We start from the raw sequence: 26,339 nt of genomic DNA, 5'->3' as shown, positions 1-26,339 counted from the left end.
TACCTAAAATATAATTACACAAATAAAATAACAGAAAAAATCGATGTGTATGATAAAAATAAATATAAAAAAAGCATACAAACCAAATAAAAACATTTTAAAGTATTTAAAAAATACAATACTAAAAATAATAGAGAGGAATTAAGAGGAATGTACAGAATAAAGTGCAATGAATGTAATAATATCCATATTGGTGAAACCAATATATCATTTAAAAAAGATTTACAATATTACACAGCATACAAAAACAAACAAGAGGTATATCTAATGTAGCTGACCATTGTTAGAATACAAACACAGTATTACTGTTTGCAAAAATAATGAACCTTCATCAGATTACATACAAAAATGATGATTCAATTTAAAACATAATTTGGCAATAATGTCAATAGAACAAATTTTTAAAAGAATTATATATATTGTAATTATAGAATTCAGTACCTACTGAAGGTGTAGGATCCTGCAAAAATTGATTCTTGGAAATGAGTATGGTAAGTTTAACTTATCTAATTACTCTTTTTTTGGTGATTTATATTTCATATAATATTAAAATATATATATATCTTACTTTACTGAAATTAATCTTTTTAAGATTCGTGTTATTCCTTTGTGTTGTTAAATTATTTTTAAACTATTAAAAAATCATCTAGTACAGAATATAAGACATATGTTACCTTAAATTGTTATGAAAGTAATTTTGTAGGATCCTGCATTCTCAGTTATGATTGAAATAATTCTTTTATTGCCTAATAAAAATACTAAAATAATGATAATTGGATATTAATTACACATGTGCTGCTATCTGTTGCAGTTTTTATAAGAATCTCTCCGTCAAACAGTCTGATGTTTATCAAATTGAAATTTTGCTTGTATTTATATAAGTAACATTTTTCTAATACATTTAATTTTATTTCATCATTATTAATTTCTAATATTTCTAAATTTGTGTTAATATCAGAAACAGAGTGAACATTTACTGTTACTGAAATGGGTTTTCAAATTTTTTTCAATGTCAGTATTTCAATGATATGCTTCTGGACCAGAAAAATAAGGTTCCGATAAATAGTTGGATGCAATAAATAGTTTTTTTGTTAATAGACTATGTTTTTAATGTATATTTATATTACAATGAAGAGAATTACAAAGGGAACAAAATTAGACAACTTATAGGGGTTAATGTAATATGCAAATTTAATATTTGTAGCTTTAAAACTGTATAGGAATTTTAACATCATTTCAGTAGTGCCTGAGATTATTACTCTGTTAAAAAACTTAACTTTTCAGTATAGATTTATTGACAGAAGAATTTCTCATTTACTGCTTAATCAAATAGTCTGTAACAAAAGAAGCCTCATTGTTGTTAAAATATACTTTTTTAAGTTTTCTAATGTTAAACAGAATCACTTAGCTTTTTTCTGTACTTTGAATATATCTAAACAATTTTCATTATGTACAGGCTCACAGAAAGAAAAGTATAAGTCACCTAGTTACCAGATACGTGAAGGTGATCAAGTTAATACTGCTGTTACAGCTCCAGGTGCAACTTTAGCTCTTGGGATGATGTTTTTCAGATCAGGGAATAAGTATGCAGTTTTTATTGACTTATTATTTATTTTTTTTAATATCTTGTTATACTGCCATGTTTGGCTTTTTTCAAATTTCTTAAACAATATGTTTAGTTGATATTATGTATAGATTCTCTCAGAATTATATTCTCTACAAATTGTATTGCAAAATTTTGTTGTTTATTGGCAGTGTATTGAAATTATTGTAAATAATATTGAATTATTGGCAGTGTATTATTATTAAAATTATTAGGGCATAGTTCTAAAACATGTTTTCAGGTCAAAAACTGTATGAAACATCAGATTTGCCCTTTAATTTAAATTTTAAGAATTTCAGTATGGCTTCATTTTTCACTTGGAACAGAAATCAGGGTAAAACTTTTCACAAGGGATAATTAAAAAATGAAGTGTTATTAAAATACCTGTGTAAATTATTGAATGTACACACTAAAATATTGTTTTAAAAATGTTGTATTTCTTTTAAAATCATTTTCATTAATTAGGCATTTTTATTTTTAAAAAGAATATTTGTTTGATATAGAAAGAATAATACGATTTTTCTTCTGTTTTGCTTCAATAAAAAAGTTTTTAACATTTTATTGCCTGTATTTTCATTAATTTTCTCAGAATTAAATTCTCTAAATTTTGTTACTAAATCTTCCGCATTTATTACTTATCTAACAAAGCTGCTGTATTACAAATCTAAAAAAGGTTTTTTTGTACATAAAATTTTGTGTTTTACATCAGATATCTTAGACTAGTGAATTTACAGTTCTAGGACCTGTTTTATCCTATTTCACAGCTCAAATTATAAAAGAAACCACCAACTTTTCTGCTTAATTTGAGTCTCAAAAATTACAGTAGGGCTTATTTTTATTAGAATAGCTGAAATCCAGTGAAATCTTTCCCTAGCTGTAACTCAAAAACAAAGCGTTTCCAGAACCTTTGTTTATATAAACTTTTTTCATTATTTTCAATTTTTTGTTTAAATTCATATTCATCAACATTGATCATGATGCTAATTAAATAATGTGGTGTTGGTGTACTAATGGTATTAGTTTTTTTTAGGTTATCTGTTATTGTGTTTGGTGGTTAAGTTGTTATTATATATATCTATATATAATGTAATATAAACCACTAAAACACAGAAAATAGATAAGTTAAACTTACCACATTAATGCCAAGAATCGATTTTCGCAGGATCCCTAATCTTCACTGGTTATTAAATTCTTTCTGTCTTTCTTTTCTTCTTTTCCCTGTTTAACCTCTGGGAATTACCATAAGTTATTAAATTCTATAATTACATTAAAATATACTTGTTTATAATTTTGTTAATTTGTCGAAATTGATAAGCCACCATATCACTTTCGAAGATGATGATTTAATTAAAAACAAAATATAACTATTATGGATCTGTTTTATCCTATTAATGGTAATAGAACAAAGGAAAATACAACATTTTAGATGTTACATCACTCCAGTACTGGACAGCAGAATTTGTATATTTGTCCATTATAAATTTCAAAATTTTCAAAAAAAAGAATTTCAACAGAATAAAATTATAAATAAATATGTTTTAATGTAATTATAGAATTTAAAAACAACTGAAGATGCAGGATCCTGCTAAAATCGATTCTTGATATTAATGTAGTAAATTTAACTTATCTATTTATTGTGGTTTGATGGTTTATTTTATTTAATATTAAATTGTATTAGCACAGTGGTCAATATGTTAATTAATTATTTTAATCTCAAAAAAAATGTATATGTATATTCCTTTACTGAAATTAATCTTTTTAAAATTGATAATCCTCTGTAATGTTAAATTATATATCTTGAGCACTATGGAAATTCCAAAAATAAACAAGAGATAAATATTAAAATTTAAAAAACACAACTATGAAAAAACATAGCTCTTTAATATAGGATAATTATTAATACAGGATAATTATACAGCATGCAGGTGACAGTCAGTTCAGTCAGTGAGCTATGGAACAAACATATATACATACACAATAAATACTTTTTGGGCAGTTGTGTAAAAACACTAATAAGACAACAATTTCACACGTATGAGATACGAGTTTTCGAATCGTTCAGAATGAAGCCTATTTAATTACATGTAAAGAACTTCCCATCAGTTTATTGAAAATAAAATATTTTCTTTTATAAAGCCCACATCACTATGTTGAAAATCTTTTTATTAAAAAAATAAATGTTTAAAAAAAATACTAATTAAAAAGCTTATTTAAAAATTTGAATTTTCATAATTTTTGTTTAATATGTACAAACTGTAACGAATGTCATCTCCCATTATCCACACTTTTTTTTATAGAGGGAAAGAATACCATTTACACACAAATTGTCGGACTCACTAACAGGTTCTGCAAGATGTTATTGAGTCCGTATGTATGGCTGCAACCTACCAACTAAATCTCCACCTCTGATAGTCTTCCCCTTTCTGGAACTGCTGTGTGGCATTACTTCAGAAAGGGGGAGCTTAACATCAGAGTGACAAGTTCACTGCATCCAGGTGACCCTCACAGGTTAGGGAGCCTCCTGGACACTCACCCGCAGCCCTGTCCTCCGCACCAGAGCTCTCAGGCATCTTGTTTCTTCCACTATCCTAAGCCTCTCCATGACTGCTCTAGAATACCTAACCACAGCAAGCCAGTGCTCATCTTTGGCCATCATGAAATTCATAAGTCCCTCAGGTGGGAAAAAACCGTCGTACCCAGGAGTTCAAGCATTTCACCTCTCTCTATAGCAAAGCAGGGACACTCAAAGAAAACATGCTATGCCGTTTCTTCCCTTCCACAATCAGGGCAGGTTTCTGCGCAGTCTAGTTCAAAGTGATATAAATACACCCTGAAGCCCCCATGGCCCATCAGCATCTGAGTGAGGTAAAAATCCAATAAGCCTTGGGACCTCTCTTGCCATGTCTTCAATGTGCCCTGCTCAATTGCCATCTTCCTATCCGCAGGAGTCAAACCACCACACTTGCGCATTCTAGCCCATGATGCAACCACAAGATCCATTGGCCAAATACCCATGATGACCTCGAGCACCTCTCTGGATGTAGTTCTATAAGCAGATGCCACCCACAGACAGCTTAGTGACTCAAGTATAACTCTATACTTGTGATATTTTGTAGCAGATGCCCATATTTCCACCTCGTAAAGAACTGCAACCCCAGTCAAGAGTCTTCTCCTCTGCTGCCGGAGCCCCCCACAGTCCGGCAGGATGCTCACAATGAGACACACGACCCTATCTGCCCAACCGCATGCCTCGAAGACATGAATACCGAACCAAAGCTGCGTGTCTACCCATATGCCTAAATACGTAATTGCAGGTTTGGATCACACACACCTGACCTCCAACTCTACTAAGATCTTCGGTCTCTGTTTAGCGTTAGAGATTGGAAATATTTCTGTTTTCTCCGGGGCCATACTTAATCCTACTTCACTCATCCAGTCAGCCACCGCCTGATAAGACTCGTGTATTTTATCCTTGGCTTTCCTACAGATATCAGCCTCCAACAACCAAAGCAAAGTCATCCACATAGCCCACACTCTAAATTTTTATCTTCTAAGTAATGCTTTTCTTTTGTACTGATTTAATTTCTTTATTATCCTTACATCCTGCTAGAAGCAATCCATTGTCAATTAATTTACAGATTATTTAATTTAATTTCTAAGCATATGTTATTTTTATTTATATTTGTATTTTTATTTATTTATTATTATTTATTAATTTTATTAGTAAAAGAAAGGGATTGTTAGGTAATATTTAGCAGTAAAAAGAACATGCATACATAATTGAACACTCTGCTTGTCAAAATATCATAAGATTTTTTCTTAAATGTTTATAAACAATAAATAACAGTAATAATAATTATAAAATAAATTAATAAATTTGACTACCATAATTCATTCATTCAGTATCGTAGCAGATATTAAAACACAACTATTCTCTATGCAAATAAATCAATACTGAAAATACTATCTATTATCCATTTATAATCATATGTATGATTTGTTTATGTCCTTGTTACAATTAAGCATATTTGTACATATACAAATATGTACATATTTGTACAGCCTATGACACTCCCCATAATGTAAGGATTACAATGCAAGGTAATCCTTGACCTATGCATCTAAATCGGCTCGGCTATTGAACTGCTACAGTGAAACATACATACACCCTAAAAACATTACACTCCTTTTTGGGCAGTCATGTAAAAATCAGATTTATCTAATATTTTCAGTTAACCACACATCTCAGGAATGGTCGACCTTAGACTGTAGAAGACTACACTTCATTTACATTCATACATATCATCCTCATTCATGTTCTGAATTAAAATTGTATGGTGGTTCTGGAGGCTAAAGAAAAAAAAAGAAAAGGTTTATCTAATATGGCAGACTATGTAATAAACAATAAACATTCATTCTATTTCCAATATTAATAGAAATTTAGAAATTAATAAAAATGGTAAAACTAAATAGATTAGAAAAATATTACTTGTATAAATACAAACAAAATTTCAGTTTGCTAAACCATCAAATACTATTTGAGGAAGATGTACTTACAAAAACTGCAACAGATAGTAGCTCATGTGTAAATTAGTATGAAATTGTCATTATTTTAGTATTTTTATATTTATTATGCAATAATGTAATTATTTTAATTCCATCTGAGAATGCAGGATCCTGCGAAAGTCCTTTCATAAAAAATTAAGGTAGATATTAAGGTCTTATCTCAGTACTCTGTACTAGGTGATTTATTTAACAGAATTTAAATATATTTGTATACTACGTATTGCCAACTACATTCCTTACTGTATGATTGTTTCATAAAATCTGGAATATTTCATATGGTAGTATGTAGGAAATGAAAAAGGTTTGAAATAAGAATAAGTTGCCAACAATAAAGTTAAATTCCCACAATCACTCAAATTTAACAAATATGGTTCTGGTTTTCTAAAGGTATTTTCTTACAAATTATAATGTATACCCTGTGTGCCTTCTAGTAAAAATAAATTTGAAATAGCTAACAATTGAAAACCATTTACCAAAAATTTATTTAGAATCTGAACTAGGTACCATTTTGATTGTTAAACCGTCATCATTAGTAGTTATAGAAAGATGATTATTAACGGAAAAGGAAAAAGAAAAAAGTCAACACTAATTAAACAAAAAAAAATTGTGAGTAATATGAGTTGGAAGTTTCAGTGCATGAAGTATTTAAGATAAAGTTATACTTAGGAATTTTCTGAAATGATGATATACATTTTGTAACAAGTAAAATTACTATTATTTTTTTGTCTTTCAAGGTGCTGTTTGTGTAATCGTTAAAGAATTGTCTTTATTTTTTTTATTTTTCGGTTCCCACTGATGATGATTGTTTAACAATTGAAATAGCCATCCAGTTTTGAATTTATTTCAGTAATCATTTAATTGAACTTTTTTTGTATTTCCAGAATAAAAATAATTTAATTTTTCTAGTTACCAATTTGTATTTTATGAGGCTCAGCTGATAAATTCTGCACACTAGCGTGCTACACAGAGACAAAAGATACTGTTGAGTTGGGCATGACAGCATATAATAGCTAAAATCCCCCTCTACAAACCTGCAGTAGTACATTGAAATCTGTTTACCATTTTTTTTTCAGTAGCAGTTAAAATGGAGTTGAGTACGGCCAATGTCAATATGGTTAAAACAACACACAGTGATAGAATTTTTAATAGCAGATAATGTGAATCCTACGAATATTTTTTAACATTTACGGTAGTGAAACTGTTGACAGGAGTACTGTGAATAGTTGGGCGTTGAAATTTCGTGAGTGAAGTAACTATTGAGGACGCACCTTACAGTGGACGACCAGTTTCTGTGACGGACAAGAAACATTGAAAGGAGGTGGACAATTTGCTTCAAAGTGACCAGAAAATCACCCAGCAATGCATCATTACTCAATTACGCATATCTAAAGAACGAGTAGGCCATAGTATCGAACAATTGGGTTACCGTAAAATCTGTGCACGATGAGTACTGCGCAAACACTCTATGCTCTTTGTAAGCTGAAGTTTGAGTCTGTTGTGCATCCACCATACTCGCTGGATTTGGCCCCATGCGACTTCCATTTCTTCCCTCATCTCCAAAGGTAATCATTACATCACCGACAATGAGGTGAAGGAAGCTGTGACTACTTGGATCCATGAAAGACCACCAGAATTTTTCAGTCACCGAATACAAAAACTTGTCACATGTTAAGAAAAGTGTATCGGTGTAAATGGAGATTATATTGAAAAATAAATACTTCATTTTGTAGCTAAGATATTGTATTTTTATTCATTTTTTATCTCATTCCAATATCTGTTTTCATTCCCATGCTATGCATATATGTGCAAAATTTATCAGTTGAGCCTCATAGTTCTATTTAACCTGGATAATTGAAGATTAACTATTATTAAATTTTGATGATATAGTCTAGGTGGTATTTGTTTTGGGTTGGATTTTTTTCTATATGATTGCTAATTTTTGCTTTAATACCTCCAGAATATAATCAGAAATGATTATTTCATTATGTGCTAGTTGAAAAAGGGTGCTTAAATTTGTATTAAACAAAATGCAAAAATATCCATTTTTCTCCTATTTCCCCAAATTATAGCTGTTGATTTTAGAGAAAAGATCAGAAGAGAAAAAAATTTTGTTATTAACTTTTACACACAATATCATTGGTTGCAAATCGAAAGATACATTATTATTTAAGATACATTATTAATAAAAATTTAAGCACAGCTTTTTTAACTGGCGCATAACGAAATAATCATTTCTGATGATATTCTGGAGGCATTAAATAAAAAATTAGCGATAATATAGAAAAAGTCCAAATATGCCCATTTTATAACAGATGCTGCCTGGACTAATAGTAGTTCTAAAGAATAATGGCCGATATTTCCCTTAAGTAATTTTTGTTTTTCTTGATTATTTTTTTTTTTTTAGAGCGGTGGCAAATTGGATGAAAGCCCCTGATACACAATATTTACTCGACTTTGTATGTCCAGATTTATTACTTTTAAGAATGATTGCTAGAGGTTTGATACTATGGGATGATATATTACCTACTGAAGAATGGGTTCTTGATCATGTCCCACCTGCCATCAGACCATATTGTCTTGTTAAACCGCATCCTGGAAATCTACCTGATAATATTGATTATGAAACCATGAAGTACGTAAAACTATTTATTGTTTTGTTTTCTTTATCGTTTAATTTACAATTTGATTTAATCGTAAATCATAAATCAGTGGAGAAAAGATTTGATTTAAAAACTATTTTATGTGTTATTTTGTTTCTGTTTGATTTTAATTAGAAGTAAATAAATTTATTCTTTGAACAAACTGTTTTCAGTTCCAGATATAGGATTTTTTTTATGAAACTTAACTCAAAGAGATACAGTTTATGTAATATATTCAGTAACTAACTTTTATTTGTTTATGTTTAAAATGCCCACTTTCTCATTATTACAAACTTTTTCTCTTGTTCTAGTACTTCAACCAACTCTCTGAAAAGAAAAAGGTTCATATTCTTACTTTAGATCCTGAATATTGGGATTACTTATTATAAATCTTTGTAGACTCAAGGGAAAGAAACCTAATTGAAATTAGGTTTAGAAATATCAAACCTAATTGGCTTTCCTGTTGAGATAATTCACCAAAGGTATATTTAACTGTATTAAATTCTTCTGATAAAAGTTTATTGTTTTTTTAAAAAAAGATAACTCAAAAATCCTTTACAAAAAATTATAAAATTATTCTTTTTCAATTATTATTTAAATTTTGGCTTTTAGAAGTTGGCAATAATTTAAAAATCTATCAGCAGATTCCTAAACCTCAATTTTTTTATTATTTAAAGTCAGATTATAAAGAAAAACTATTACTCTTAATTTGTTTTAGCTCCTTTTTATTTTATTTTTTAAATACATATTTTTCCCTTAATTAGAATATGAATGGCCTACAAAAACCCTGTCTGTATGTAAAAAGTCATTTGCAAGAAGCATAAATGGAAGAAACTTACATTTTGTTAAAAATAAAAAAGTAATGCAAAGAAACAAAAAAAGACCATTGCCAAGAGCATGTTAAGACTTCCTGAAATTCAGGACTGTGTATTCTTTTCTCTAAGTTTTTCAATTAATTTTCTTAAGTTTTATTGCGAAAATATTTTCAGTATCAGATTAACACCCAAGTTAAATGTTATTACAAAACATACTAAACTATGGAATGACGAGAAAAATTAAAAATATTTTCAGGTCCTCCATAAAGACAAATAATTTTTCATTTGTTAAAATCTTAAGTATTGTTCAAAGGACTTACAACAAACCATCAGAATACAAAATAAAAAATTCAGTCCATTTGGTGAATTGTAAGGCAGGATTGAAGTTGAAAAAATAATGATAAATAAAATCATTCTGATTAAATTGAAACACCAATTTTTTTAAATCTGTTCAAAATTTTGGGTTAGTGACTCATCGGCAAGAAATGGTGATAAACCAATTTTTTAAGGTTGTAAAACTTGGAATTTGATATTTGAGCTCCAGTAGTGGTCATTCTGGTAATTAATGTATCCTTTATAGAAATATGCCACGTCTGAGTAAAATGTTTTTATCTGTTACTTCAACATTCTCAAAAATTATTGTAACTAATTTCTTTCTCTGGGTTGTTTTTAAAAGTAAAATTTGTGTAATTAATTAAATCTGATTAGTTTAATTTTAAGTTAAAATACAAGGTTTTTATTTATTATTATTATTATTATTATTACAATTATTTTTTCAGCCAGGCATATTGTAATATAATTGCTGGTGCTTGTATGGCAATGGGTCTGCGTTTTGCTGGTTCAGCTAATAATGAAGCATTTACAACTTTATTTAATTTTTGTAAGAAGTTCACATCAATGTCAGGAAAATCAATTGCTGAACTTGCTGGAAAATCTACTATAGAAACTTGCCTTAATGTGATTCTGTTAGCACTTGCAATGGTAATTATAATTCATTTTGTAAGTTATTTTTATATTTTTCTTATACTGTCGTTTTTATTTTTTTGTTTTACCAACATTATTTTTAAGTTAAGTACACATTGAGATACAAAGTACTTAGGGAATTATTCTGTATTTATTTCATTTTGTTGCATAAAAGATTCAATTATGATAGTAAATTATTATCTTTAATGGTACCAATTACCTAATATCTTAGAAGGTAGATGATGAGTCCACAATTAGTGGTCACTGCTTTATAGACTTTGAGTTTGTCATGAAACACTTTGTTAATTGTACAGGAACTCTATCATGTCAATGGCTGTCAGATAATATGCGTCAACTTTTGAATAAAACTCAGGTAGTCAGCAATCAGGATACGTGAATCGCTTTGTCAGGAGTTTTGAGATTAGTGCATTATCAGTTTTGAGTGGGCTCACATTGAGGGGTATTAAAAAAAATTAAATGATAAGTGCTTAGAATGACTGCATATTAGCACTTCATGTTGTTTTTTTAAACTGTATAAGTTGTTCATGAAGATCTTTACTTTACAATCTTACATTGGTGTTTAGATTTTCAGAAACATACTCAAAATAAGTCTACAACAAGCTGCATTTTGACTAAATCTGATCTATATTAAAAGCATAAAACTGGAAATCTATTACTGAACAGTACTAACAACCATTGAAAACTAAATTTGTAAAAAATATTCATTTTTTTCATATATCAGTCTTCTTTTTTATGCCATTAGATAAACTTTTCACATGATTTTTTAATAACTTAATCCCTCCCTGTAAATTAATTTATGTAATCCTATTTGTTAAGTTTAACCCGTTTCAATAGAACTATTTTCATAAAATTATAATCAGAAACTGTTAGATTTTCTAACAGTTTTTTAATTTCTCATTTTTATTTTGACCAGATTGTTCATTAATTGCGGACACATACGAACATTGCCCTTTATATCTGTAGAAGAAGAAGGTCTGTTTGTATATTTCTTTCTTTGTTTTGTAAATATCTCGTCACCGGCACCACCTAGCGGGTATAATTTTTGCAAACATTTCTCTTGATAACTAATATGTATTCTGAATATGAGCCAGATCGGTACATAAATACAGTTTTTCCAAATATCTCTACTCCAGTGCCACCTAGTGGGTTTATTTTTTGTAAAAATATTTGTTTTTACATAACTAATATATAAATATATGACCCAAATCCGATCATAAATGCAATTTTCCCCAAATATCTCAACCCCCAGTGCCACCTAGCGGGTCCATTTTTTGTAGAGGTATTTCTTTCCATGTAAGTAACACATATTCTGAATATGAGCCAAATCGGACCATAAATACAATTTTTCAAAATATCTCGATCACAACGCCACCTAGCGGGTCCAAACTAATTCAGAAACCTTCCCTGGCATGCGTCCAACCATTCCCCAAAGTTTCATCGCTATCTGATGAACGGTTTAGGAAGGCATAAGAGACATACAGACAGACAAACATTCATTTATATATATATATATATATTATGTTCTGGTAATAAAATCCAGTTTGTTACATTATTTATTTACAATCTGAATATGTATGAAAAAAAGCTAATTTTTATACTAGCAGTAATTAATAATTTTAATACATCATTATTTTTATGGAATTTTTATTTACTTACAGATTCAACCAATCCGTATAAATTGTGATTTTTCTTTAAAATTATAATGATCTTAGCAGAAAAAAAAATATATGTTTATAAAAATAATAAGTAATTAGTTTAACATTCATGGAATTACATTTTATAGGCCAGCTAGTGGTAGTGATTTGAATGTCTTTTTTTTTTCAGTAACATGAAGTATGTTTTATTTAGCAGTTTTGGCAGCATTATAGTACTGTAAGCATTAGTTTATATTAGAAATTATTTGATTATACATAAATTTGATGATTAATTTTAAGTACTTCAATTTACTGTTTATTGTTTTTTATAGGTAATGGCTGGCACTGGAGAATTGGAAGTTTTGAGGATTTGCCGTTACTTACGTTCAAGAGTTGGTCAAGCTACTAATAGTGTTGTTACTTATGGTTCACATCTGGCTACACATATGGCACTTGGATTACTTTTCCTAGGTGGAGGCCGTTACACTCTTTCAACTTCTCCTACTGCTGTGGCTGCTATGTTGTGTGCTTTTTTCCCTAAGTTTCCTACACATAGCAATGATAATAGGTATTATAATTTGATTTCTTTTATTTATTGTACACTATACATTTATTAATATCCATTTAACTATTTCATAGCTGGGTCATAGGGTGCCAGTGCCACTCGGTACTGATGTTTTGACCTGTTCCACAAAAAGCTTATAAGAAATTTGTCAAAATTTCATTCCTGCAATGAAATCATTTCTCACATGTAATGTCACTTTTAACCCAGTTATGAAAAGCCATAACAGTATTTTTTTGTTTACATTTATTAATGATCATTGAGTTTTTCATTTCTATTAAATTAAAATGAGAAGTAAAATGGTAATTGAAGGGGTAATTAGCAACAGTAATGCTCGGCAAATAAAATATATCTTGTTTGTAAGAGTTTATGTTGCATTTATATTTATTGGTATGTTTTTGCTTTCTATATTTCTTGTTGTTTACATTTATTAGTCAATTATTTGCTTTATTTTATTTCTTTTTAGGGTAAAAAATATTAGTTAAATAAATGTCTCTAATCAGCAAGTACACTTAACAGTATAATGATTACTGTTTGTAGTGTAGACATTTATACATGTATTATAAATATATTAAAATAGCTTACCTATATATTATTTGATGTCCTTAAACATTTTCGGCTATTCTGTCATCTCCAGGAGAAATTTATAATAATTTAGAATTAAAATTTATAAAAAATATAAAATTCACTAGATAAAATTAGACATAACAATTGATTGTCATAAGATAAAAATTTTGTAAATGATAGTCGTAAGTTAAATTAAAATAATTACATCTGTTTTGTAAGAGTGTCAAAATTGTTATCAATTCTGTTGATTCTGGAATCAGTTAAGCCAACTAATAATTTTTTGTTTATATAAAATGTCATCTTCAAATCTAATTTGTTCATTTATTAATTTGTTATTATTATTATTATTATTATTATATATGTGGAATTTTTCCAGATTAATTGTATTATTAATCATATGTATAATATAAATAATATACATAAATAATACAAGTAATATACTGGTAAGCTGTTTTAATATTATATTTTACCAACGGTGCCATTTTTAAAAAATTTAATTTGTACATGTCGGCCAACATTGATAATCTTTTATGGAAAGGAAAGAATTTTATTTTTTTTTATTAACTAGAAAAAAAATTATACAAAACAACAGTACAAATTGACAAGATAAACTTATATATATTGTCTGTACAACATAATGACCTACATTGTAGGTCCTAGAAGAAAAATGTTCATACGTTTAAACATTAATATTTACAGTACTAATTTAATCAATTGTTATTAAATTTCAAACTGGTTATCATGTAGCTTTCGAATTAATACCTTTTTGTTATATAACTGTTTTATCATTATTTTTATATTTATTACACATTGTTTTATTTATGTTTAACATTAATATTAGTAGTGTAGATATGTTCCTTCTCAGACAAATTTAACCTTTGAGCTTTGTTTAGTACAACTGTACAAGTCCACAACACAACTAACAAATTTATTAATGCAACTAACAAATTTATTAGTGCAACTAATAAATCCACACCCAAAAAACTGGATGAAGCAAGGTTGAAAGTCCAACCTTATCCTAGACTGCCATGGTGTTTGGAGAAATCAAGTCCAAACTTGTGGTAGAGTCAAAAACTCTAAACTTGTGGAGTGGTCAAGTCCAAACTTGTCTTAGAACCGCAGTGCAACCAATAAAGGTACAAATAAACTAAACGATCAAATTAAAACATTTTATACTGCATGATCAAAGTGTATTTATTTTACTTTTGTTTATCTTCTACAGTAATACCTTATCGAAGTCTGTTTTCTTCATCAAAGATGCACTAATTAGTAATTCTAATTATAAAACAACATCTGGTGTTCACAACTGCTAGTGTTTGGGACAATGATACTTGGGTCGCTGAATATCTGTTAAAGTATGAATATTTGAAAGAAATTAATTATAACAACTCTAGCACAGTAATAGAATACAACACTGGGATAAAGAAGTTCCAAGAGTATTACAGATTGAAGGTTAATAGCAAATTGACCAATGGAACTTTGAAAGTTATGGAAACATCAAGATGCAGCATTGCAGATTCCCTCAACTATAAGGTGCATTCTTATAGTTGGACAAAAAGAAACATATCTTGGCATTTTGCCTGCACCACATTGCAAGTATTAAATGTAACAGCAGCAGCTTTTTATGTGTGGTCAAACCATTAAGGTTTTACAGAGATACATACATTCCAGATATTTGTATTTCATTCAGACAGTACACACATAGATGGGAGAAAATAACCGACATCTTTCTTTACTGCTTAGTGGAAGCAGAACCATGTTGGCACACGTTTTTTTTCCTGACAGTTATGATTCAATTTGGGAAATACACATAGACCCATCTGAAAACTGGGAATACACTTTTTTTTTGTTTTCAGTTATTTGACTGGTTTGATGCAGCTCTCCAAGATTTCCTATCTAGTGCCAGTTGTTTCATTTTGGTATACCCCCTACATCCCATATCCCTAACAATTTGTTTCACATATTCCAAACATTGCCTGCCTTCACAATTTTTTTCTTCCACCTGTCCCTCCAATGTTAAAGTAACTATTCCAGGATGCCTTAATATGTGGCCTATAAGTCTGTCTCTTCTTTTAACTATATTTTTAAAAATGCTTCTTTCTTCATGAATTTGCTGCAACACCTCTTCATTTGTCACTTTATCAACCCATCTGATTTCTAACAATCTCCTTTAGCACCACATTTAAAAAGTTTCTAATCTTTTCTTCTCAGGTACTCTGATCATCCAAGTTTCACTTCCATATAAAGCTACACTCGAACATATACTCTCAAAAATGTTTTCGTTTAAATTAATTTCTGATGTAAACAAATTATATTTCTGACTGAAAGCTCATTTCGCCTGTGCTATTCGGCATTTTGTATCACTCCTGCTTCATATATCTTTAGTATTTCTACTTCCCAAATAACAAAATTCTTCTACCTCATAATCTTTTTTCTATGCATAAGATGATTAATGACACCAATAAGAATAATGTGTGTTCGTTTTTGATGCATGAAATTGGATGCATTACGTTTAGAGTGTTCAATCAGTAGAGATGCAGTTTGTTTGCTTATGTTTGTTTGCCCATGTTACAGTTGCAAAACCATTATATATTAATGTTACAGAGTTTTTGGTATACTAGTGCTCACAACTCGACAAAACCCAGTCACCCTCACTACCACCAAGTGTAAAGCCACCACCACCTAACAATGCATGATTGTGTGATTTGAAAGTAAATGAAGCTAAATTTGTGGTAATCAATCAAGCTCTGTATGGAGTGTTTATAAAAGAACTCCTTGGTTCCAAAATATTGTTATGAAATAGTGGAATCTGGTAAAGCTTTAAACCATATTTAGAATCGGTTAAAAGAATATGGTTTTCATGTTTATGTTCGTTAAAGCTCACTGCATGATTTGGTTTGTTGAAAAAAGATAAGGTATCACAATTCATCATAATTATGGATGTGAATGTGGCAGTCCAACACCTACAAACAAAACAATACACCAGTGGTTTTAATCAGTTTAAGGAAACAAGCAGTGTCTTAAAGGAGAAGATACCAGACAGGCTGTCTGTATCTGAACAGAATGTGGAACGGATCTGAGCATCTTGTACGAGTAGCCCGAAAAAGTCATTAGTAAGGATTTGGGGATTAGAACCACTGCATGAAATTATTGAAAATCAGCATGACTCTTCCAGATTCAATGTTTGGTATGTACTGAAATTACCATTTTATGGGCCTATTCATTTTTGCAGAAAGCACAATTAATGGAGATATTCTTGTAATAAGCTCAAACTTTACATCTTTCCACGATTGACGATCTTGAAGAAGAAAAAGGATTAATTTTCTATTAGCTCCATGAGAAAATCCATGACATTAACCACCTACAAGAGAGGATTGTTGCAGTGATAATAGTATCCATTACACCAGACATGTTGGATGTGTGCAGGGCAACAAATAGTGCAAATATCAAACACCAAAAAAAAAGCTTCAGAATTCACCCTTTCAGAATATATATTCATCTAATACTTTAAATATAATGTTTAAATAATACTTGAAACTGAGGAGTTCTTTTATAAACATTGTATATTATACACAATAAGTCTGCTTGGATCGTTAAATTAACTGAAGACAACATAGGCTATAAAAAAGTCCTATTGAGATTTCTACCTCAAGAGATTAATCAATATTAAGGTTGTTTATCAACAAGTGAAGGGTGATGTGGCACTGTTTAGCGACAATAACATTTGTACAGAATATTGTTATATTGAATGATTTTTTAATGGTATTGTACTTCTTTTTGGGTAATTTCAATGGTCTTGTATTGTTATTTTCTGTAAGAAAACATTTAAAATGTTTAGATTATTTTATGATCTATTACTAAAATTTTTAAAATTATAGCTCTACTTTCATATTGATTAGTTAAATTGAACCTCAAATTATTACCACCCAAAGTATTGTAATTAGTAGTAAATAATATTTACGGAAATTATTATTATTATTTTGTTATTTATAGGTATCATTTACAAGCATTTAGACATTTATATGTGTTAGCTTCAGAGCAGAGATTACTTCTACCTCGTGATATTGATTCAGGCAGTCTATGTTATGCACATTTAACTTTTGTGTATTTGGACACACCATATTACCAAAATCAAACTGTTTCTCTTAAAGCACCATGTATTTTACCAGAATTACATCTTCTGAAAGAGGTAATTAAATTATTCTTAATTTTTTTTTTCCTTAGCCCTTGGTTTTTTTTGTGTAGCACTAGAGTTTAGTTCTTTTTACTGTTTATTATAAGCTAAAAGAGTCTGTAACACCTTTTCATTTTTATATAGATCAGTTTATAAATCTACACATTCGTCATCTTTTATTCAGCATTAATAACTTTGTATGTTAACAGGATAGTAATTTGCCTTAATAGATTTAATGTAGTTTTGATCAAATTTTATAGAAACAGCTGAAAATTGATAAAGAAATCCTGTAGTGAATTATGAAAAGTAACTCCTTAAATATAGTTTACTTTACTCATATACAGTTGTACAACTATATAACCTTTTTTGTTAGGATTGTTTTCTTACATTCTTGTGTAATTGGTATAGTGTATGTAATATCTGAAGGCAGGCCCATAGTATACTATGGCATCCCTTCTACTGCTCTTAACATTACTCAGCAACTTCTCACACCAGCAGTCAAACTAGTGTATTCTAAAAGTAACATGAATTAATTTACAGTGACTTGCGCTGTATCTAATTATGACATCACTATTATAGTAAAGAAATATATTCTGGCAATTTGTTATTACAAATAAAATTATTTCTGCCTAATATTTTGTTCCAAGATTTATATGAAGTAATTTATTCATTTCTTGAAAGTATTTTTTTTTTTCAAGTACGTTAAACCAAGGTTTTACTGTAAATAAACAGTAACAATGAAATAATACAAAATTATATGAAATGAGTTGTTTATTTATTATAGGCTATAAAGTTATAATCATTCATGTGGCATAGTTATTTACAAAGATTGTTTTTAAATAGCACATACACACCAGACATCCGTTATAATGAATCATTTACTGTGATTGTCCAGCAATTATCAGTCCAAAATATTATATATATAAAACTTCTTCAGTTGTACATGTACAATTTTGTTACAGTTTTCATTCAGTTCACATGCTATAGGATTGGTAGCATTACCAGTTAGCAATCTGAAAACAATCAAAACAAAAAGCAATCTGAAGACAGTCAAAAAATATTATTCTCAGTTTTTATAATTATCTTAAAGTTATTCTGAAAGATAAAGTTGAAGTAACTATTCGCAAAAAAATTACATTACATTGGAAGCAACAGCAACTTCTTGTTCGTGCAGCCTTCCCAGTGTGCAAAGAATGTGTACCGAAGCCCACAAGAGCTTATCTGTTGTGTCTATAATTAATGAAATTTATGATGTCATTGTCCAACAACCATCATTATCATTTAAATTTCCTAATAAGAAGAGCCTCATAAAAATTAGGTAATAAATATAGACAGTTTTGATCAAGAATGTATCTGCCATACAGTAACAATGTTTTACGTACACGGTTAGCATCTGACTTGAAAGAAAGTGCATGCAATTTTACAAGAGAAAATTGGATTAAAATTTATATTGAAGTTATGAAGAAATTGGGTTATAAATACAAGAAATGTAATGGTGGTAGGAGGTTCTTAAGGGAACACGCAGATATCATATTATCACGTATTACGTGAATGTCTATGAAAAATGCATTCCCTGCGAAAAAGACCAATCTTACGACCGATTATTTACCTTGACAAGATATGGGTCAACCAAAACCATGCCAAAAAATTCATCTGGCATGATTGTAAATGTAAGAATGGTTTCCAAGGGCTGATGGGTAAAGGTTGCAGCTAATAATTTGCCACTCCGGCAGTGCTAGCCATGGACTTATTGTCAGGGTGAAATTAATATTCCAAGCAAAAAAAATTCTGTAAATTATCACGTTCAGATGAATGGCATTATTTTCAAGGAATGGTTTATTGATCATTTGAGGAGTTTAGGAAAAGGTTGTGTGCTAGTGATGGTAAATGTAAGCTACCATTTGATTCTTACAGAACAATCTCCATCTAGTAAATCAAAAAAGCAGACATCTTTAGCTTAGTTGACAGAGAAAACAATCATGATCCAACACAAACTGTTATTGAACTTCACATGTTAGTCAAAGATCACAAAAATAAGTACAAGCGATACGAAATTGCTGAGCAAATGAGTCATGTAGTGAAATTACCAGCAAATCATTGTCATTACAACCCAATAGAGTTCATTTGGGCCCAGGTAAAAGACAAGGTGGTATCAAACAACAAAACGTTTACAATTAAAGACATAAAAGAAATGGTAGAAAACGCTTTGAAAAATGTTACCATTGAGGTCTAGAAAAAGTGTGTTATCATGCTGAAAAACTCCAGGAGCAGGATTTTGAAACGTGTTATTACTGAAAATGACATACAACCTTTTATAATGAATACAGATGAAAATGGCAGTGCTGGTTCTTGTGATAGTGAAAAATTCTAATGGTAATTAATTTTACATAAGAGTCTTAATGTCAGATGAAAGTGAAATTTCTGTTGTTTTTTTTTAAGTAAATATTTTTATTCAAAAATGTTTATTTCTGTTCCTGTCGGAGATGAGTGCCCAATTTTTTTCTTATTTATGTAATTTAAGTGTTTAATTTTTTTTTAATTTCCTATTCTAAACTAATTTTCTTTTGAGTTTTGTAGGCCTATAAAACTACAAAATGAAAATATTAAATTGTACATAAAATGCATAAAGTGTTAAAGAAACATGAGTAAAAGTAATCTAATTATAAACATTATTAAATTAATTATTAAAAAAAAATTATTAATACTGCATAGGTATTAAGTTCGTACTCTAATAAATGTAAAATTAATTTAATCAGTTAATTAAAATGTTAATTTTTACTATATTTTATGAACATTAAATGATTTCAATTCTGTGAATGAATGGTTGAAATGGAAGACATGACTTTGTTAACAAACTATATATATTGGATGAAGCCCATTTCTACCTTAAGGAATTTTGTAATAAACAAAATTTTTTAATTTTTGGGCACAAGAGAAATCCTACACAACTTCATCTGCACCCACTACACAGTAACAAGGTTACTGTACAGTGGGCGCAAAATTGGCATACATTTCCACAAATTATTGACAACAATCTTGGTTTGAACAATATGGATCAACATTACACACCCACCCACACACACACACAAATCAATGGCTGCTGTACATCAGTTGTTTGGTAATCATATAATTTCAAGAAATGGTGGTATTTCTTGGCCTCCTAGCTCTCCTGATTTATCAGTATAGGATTTTTTCTTGTGGTGGTTACCTTAAAAGTATGTATGTAGTAGTCAACCTGCTACGACAGAAGTACTAAAAACCAAGATCTGAATGACATTGTTGAAATTTTGTGTCAAACCATGCTATTTTCACTACCAGTCTACTGAGATGTCTAAACAGAGACAGTGCTAGTGCTGCAAAATGTGATCTTCAAAAAATAAATTTTTTGTATGTATTCATAATTGTACATTCTTTTTCCTATTTAAATATTATAAATAGATTTATTTAAAATAATTTTTTTTTTTAAACGAATATTTAATTATCAAACTTTCCCATTTCCCTGTTTATACATATAAAATTATTTTTAAATTTCTCTTAATAATGGAATCAAATCTTTGTTTCATTGAAGTCTTTTAATAATTTTTAAAAAGCAAATTTCTATTGTGTTTACAAAAAGCTTAAATGGTGCTATATGAATACTTTTTGGCAACACTCTTTAAGTTAACCATAAGTCGGAAGTCCTTGAAGTACTCATACCAAATGAATATGGTGAAAATATCTTAACATGATTTCAGTTACTATAATTTAGCTTAAGTAAGATCCTGTAGCTTATGATAAGAATACTTTGGGACCGCATTTCTTTTTGTTTTTTTTAGAGTAAATCCTAATGACTTCAAACAGAAATAGTTAAATTCAAAGAAACTAACAAGTAATATGCAATGATACTATCAGAGTGTATATACAGTTTATGGTTAATACAAATACTACAATCACTAAATGTAATATATTCTCCTAAATACACAGTATGTCTGAAAAGTTCCCAAACTAAATTTCTGTAGTCGATACAAGTAGTGTCATCTCTCAGACAACCAAGGAACTATGTAGTACAATGTCTGACAAGTGTATGTACAAAATTTCATCACGTTTCATCCCTCCAGTCTCAAGTTACATTTGGCTGCGTATGTTGTGTTCACATGACCTTGTGCTAGCTCACGACATGGAACAGAGAAGCGTGAAAAAATTTTGTGTTTGACTTCAAAAATCTGTTATTGAAACTTATTCTTTGATACAGCAAGCATTCAATGATGAATCTGCATCTCATAATACAATATACACGTGGTGAAAATGGTTTAAAGGTGGCAGAGAGTCGTTGGATGGTGATGAACAAAGTGAGAGGCCATCAACAGCTATTCATGATGAAAGCGTTGCAAAAGTGGGTGCGCTCCTGCTCAAACAATCTCACCTTATCCTTTGGACTATAGCAGAAGAGCTAAACATTGGTAAAGACATGGTACATATAATTCTAACAGAAAAAATCAACCGCCGAAAAGTGTGCTCTTGTTTCATTCCACACTTCTTGATCAAAGAACAAAAACAGGTACATCTTTCTTGCGCTCAAGACTTCATTGAAACTGCCGATAACAAACTGAATCTTTTGAAAACAATTGTAACTGGGAATGAAAACTGGTGCTTCATGTATGATCTGCGAACGAAGCATCAATCCACTGCTTGCACCTGGAGTACAAAGACTGCGCCGAAAGGCAGGGAGCAAAAATCAAGGGTGAAAACTATATGTTGATTGCATTCTTTGATTCAAAGGGGCTGATTCATTATGAATTTGTCCCAACTGGTCAAACCGTGAATTCTAAATTCTATTTGGAAGTAATGAAACGCCTGATGCATCACATTCATCGAATCCAACCTGAGTACTGGGATCCAGGCAATTACTCTTGTACGACAATACCCCAGCACACATGGCAACAGTTTACGCCGCAAATCAAATCACCATCTTGGCTCCAGCACCGACTATGGCTCCAGCAGACTATTTTCTGTTCCTGAAATTCAAATTGAAGATGGAAGGCCGCATTTTCAATGACATTCCGGCCTTCCAAAGGGCTTGCACCAAGCAGTTGAAGGCAATCCCACAAAGTGATTTCTCCAGAGTGTTTGATGGGTTCTACTGGTGCTGCATCGAATGTTTAACTAGAGAATGGTTCTATGTAGAGGGTTGATATGAGTAAATTCATTTATCTTTAAATCTGTATTTTTATTTAATTTAGTTTGGGAACTTTTCAGACATACTGTGTATAATATAACCTAACCCAGCAAATTTATATGAAGAAAGGAATATGTTAACCAAGTAGAGCACACTATCAATTTAAAATGTTTTGAATGATCTTTAGAAAAATATTTCTCTTTACAATTTTTTTCTCAGTTAGAAAGTGTTTGTATTAATTTAGCCCCAATATATTTGAGAATCTTCTGAAATAGAAGATTCTAAATTAAGTTTGTTCGTTATGAATTTTTTTTGCTAGTTAGGTTAACACTTTGCTACAAGACTGGGATCCAAGATATATCAGTAATTGTAAGAATCTCAGTCATTGATTTTTCAGGACAAGTAAAGCCCTCACTCTGAAAAGAATATAACAAGATCTTGTGTTAAGGATAAGTTACTCTTAAAACATGATTTGAAGTCAGTTGATTATTGTTTTATTGTTTAAGATTTTAAACTGAAGAGAAATTAAATAGGTTTTTATTATGCCCATGTATTGAACTCGGAATAGCTTTGTGTGTGATAGTAATGAGATTATTTATCTTTAATTAGAAATCAATCTGAATTTACTTTAAATCCAATTTCATGAAGATAGCCACATAAGCATTTAAAAATGTTATGATTTAAAGAACAGTATTTGAAATTAAATTTTTTTGTTTATTATTGAAAATTAATATGTATTTATATATAAGTGAAATGAATGTTTAATTATGTTAAGGAATAAAATTTGCATGTTCTTTTTGTTACAAGGTATTTCTAATTCCAGCCAGAGCCTTTTTTTCTTAGAGAAACTTCTATAAAATATTTTCTGAATTGCAGAAATGATAATAACTGATGACATGAGGTTTCATTCTTTTCCTGTCAACTATTTAAAGAAGTCTTGGGCAACAATCTTCTGATAATCTTTTCAGTTTGATGGTTCCTTAGTATTTTGAACTTCTTATGGAATAGATCATGGAAAATAAAAGTATGAAAAAATAAGGATAAGGATTTCTGTAGCCATAACTATATTTTACCACTTCATGGAGTCCACTTGCATAAGACCATATCAAGTAGTCTATTGTAGTCTTTTTTTTTTTAATCCTAATTCTTCCATCTATATGTAGCATATGTGAGAGGTATTTTCAGCTTTCATTCTGTAATATCAAAATACCATAATTCTGTCTCAAGTTTACCTTATAGATAAACTTTTGTTTCAAAAGTTAGTTTTCTACAATACTTTTTTTTGTTTTATGTGTTTCCTTCATATAAATCTACCTTAAAATTTTTTTAATGAAATGGATAATATAATTGTTATTAACTGATGAGAATAGTTTATCAAATTTTTCACATAATTCAGGTAGCAGTTCCTCATGTTAATCTTATCATAAATAATTAGGAAGCTGTAATTTTATGTAAGATTCAAATTCAGAAACTTATAACTGAGGTAAACATATAATATTAATTTAATTTTTGGATTCTGTTGGACAATTGTGCAACATCGTGAGTCTCTAAAAACAGTTAATTTCACTGTTAAAAAAGCTAGTTTAAGGATGAACAAGAAGTAACTCACTATTATGCACTGTTATGCCCTCTTTTTCCTTATAAAATATGTTATTTGATACTTTTGAGTAGTGTAAATGTAGACTGAAATTTTGTTATGTAAATTCAAAACAGTCCAAAAGTCTTGTTTGTAATTATAAGTGTAAGTTATTTGTTTTTGCTTATTCAAACAAAAAAATGTAAATTTTAAGGTTCAAATTTGCAGAAATAAGATAATGTTTTCATTTTGATATTATTTTTAATGTTTTTTTATTAATCTAATGTAATAAGTGTTAATTTGATTGCAATAACATTTCTTTTATAGTTTTTTTTTTAAATAGGCCTTCATATGTACAAAAAAAAACATCTTTCCAATCACTGAATAATATATTTACTAGAGGTAAATTTATTAAATCTGTTCCCACTAATCACTAAAATTTTGTTTGGGTGTAGGTCAAATTAGAGAGAAAGTCCTGATGTATTCTTAAGATATCATGAAAAAATATAATTTAATGATTTTTATTTCACATAATTTTTATTTATGTGATATTGTTATGTTTAGTCACAACTCTACTGTGTTTACTCTTTTAATAAAAAATTTTAATGAAGTATTGGTTAATGTGTAGCATAATAATATTAGTTTTTTTATATTTTCTGTGTTTTATCATTGGTGTTAATTTTTCAGGTCCGAGTTGAAGATAAAAGATACTGGAATATAGTTTTTAAAAGAAATCAGAATTGGTCCCAGTTAGAGTATGTATTTTTTTGTCTCTTTTATAATTTACTTATTTATAAATGATTATTTATTCATAATTTGTACTTTTGTTCTAGGTTAACACTTAAATATGCATCAGTATTTTATAAAAGTTGCAATATTAATTTTCACAATCAAGGTAATTTAGAATGATGATTTGACATTGTTCAATCCTTTTTTTCAGATTTTTTTTAATTTTCTTATATAGTTTAGAATAAAGTGATTTCTGATGCCCATGAGAAGTTTTTTGTGTGGAAAGTTTGATGACTTGGAACAAAAGGAAAAAACGACCATAATGCTTTATGTAGAGAAAAACTTTTGAAAAGATGAAGGATTACTGACAACAAGAAGAATTTTGATTGAACTAAGGAAAAGGTTGGCAGATGAATCATGTTAAATAGCATGTGATATGGATCTGGACTGTGTTAATGTATCAGATTTATTTAATATCAGATTTTTTTAATAAAAAAAGAAAAATGCTTGGATAGTTTTGAAATGTGGTAATTGTGAAAAATGGAAACAAGCTGCAATGAAGTGGCAACGACTGCTGGTGTAAGTACCCTGTAACAAGGGTTCACCCTAGTCCTGTTTGTGCTTTCTTCAGAGCAGAGGACATAATCAGTGTTTTGTAATTGCTTGGACTTGCATAAACAACCAGCAGTGGTTAGGAAGTGCAAAGAGTGGCAGAAGGACAATCAGGCCTCTGGCTACCCATATCTCACTGCAAACAGTTATCACATTTGTAGGTTTGCCCAACAAAGTAGTAGATATTAGTATGTAAGTAGATTAGCATAGCTTATCTTATCTTATTTACTTACGGAAACCCAGACAGGTTAGAAATGAAGTTGTCATGAGGGGAGGGAGAATGTTTCCATCTTCTCTTCCAATGACAAAAGCCAAGCTAGTCGGCAGGTACATCTACCGTATATCAAAAAGTAATCTGATTAATATTTCACTAAGACTGGGGGCAGAGCTGGTAGTTCCCTCCCTCTAGTATCATAATGTGAGCAGTTGAGGTTTCTTGAAGGCCCTTGAAGTGCCTCTGCAGCGGTTTGCAGATGAGTAATTCCAAGGGTAATGAGTTTAAGGCAGTGTTCTCTGCTTTGGCAAATGGATTTGAGCCACTTGCTTTAAGCTAACTACAGTCAAAGAGGTTATTATTAAAGAGGCAGTTTCTGCCCCATACCAGTGCTGATGCCTGTGCCTGTTAGGACAGATCAGAAATGCTTTATACGCTGAGGTGCTTAAAGGCAAGCGGGAGGCCAGCTAAGCTTGAAAGGAGCCAGAAGTCATCTTCTTAAACAGGAA

At 29.8% G+C, this 26,339-nt stretch overlaps 1 protein-coding gene across 3 annotated transcripts in view; it reads left to right on the top strand.

Annotated features, from left to right (window-relative positions):
- Nucleotides 1-26,339, top strand: part of shtd (anaphase promoting complex subunit 1) — a 114,746-nt gene that overhangs the window by 74,947 nt on the left and 13,460 nt on the right. For all 3 annotated transcript variants that reach the window (XM_075376917.1, XM_075376916.1, XM_075376918.1), the window contains 6 exons: nt 1,457-1,583; nt 8,574-8,801; nt 10,403-10,604; nt 12,574-12,809; nt 17,364-17,559; nt 24,963-25,030. In XM_075376917.1, coding sequence (XP_075233032.1) covers nt 1,457-1,583; nt 8,574-8,801; nt 10,403-10,604; nt 12,574-12,809; nt 17,364-17,559; nt 24,963-25,030 — 1,057 coding nt within the window. The remainder of the gene's footprint in view (nt 1-1,456; nt 1,584-8,573; nt 8,802-10,402; nt 10,605-12,573; nt 12,810-17,363; nt 17,560-24,962; nt 25,031-26,339) is intronic.

The sequence above is a fragment of the Lycorma delicatula genome, chromosome 10, assembly GCF_047948215.1.
Source record: "Lycorma delicatula isolate Av1 chromosome 10, ASM4794821v1, whole genome shotgun sequence".
Taxonomy (NCBI): domain Eukaryota; kingdom Metazoa; phylum Arthropoda; class Insecta; order Hemiptera; family Fulgoridae; genus Lycorma; species Lycorma delicatula.
The sequence above is the reverse complement of the archived record's forward strand: the minus strand, read 5'-3'. Positions and strand labels throughout refer to the sequence as shown.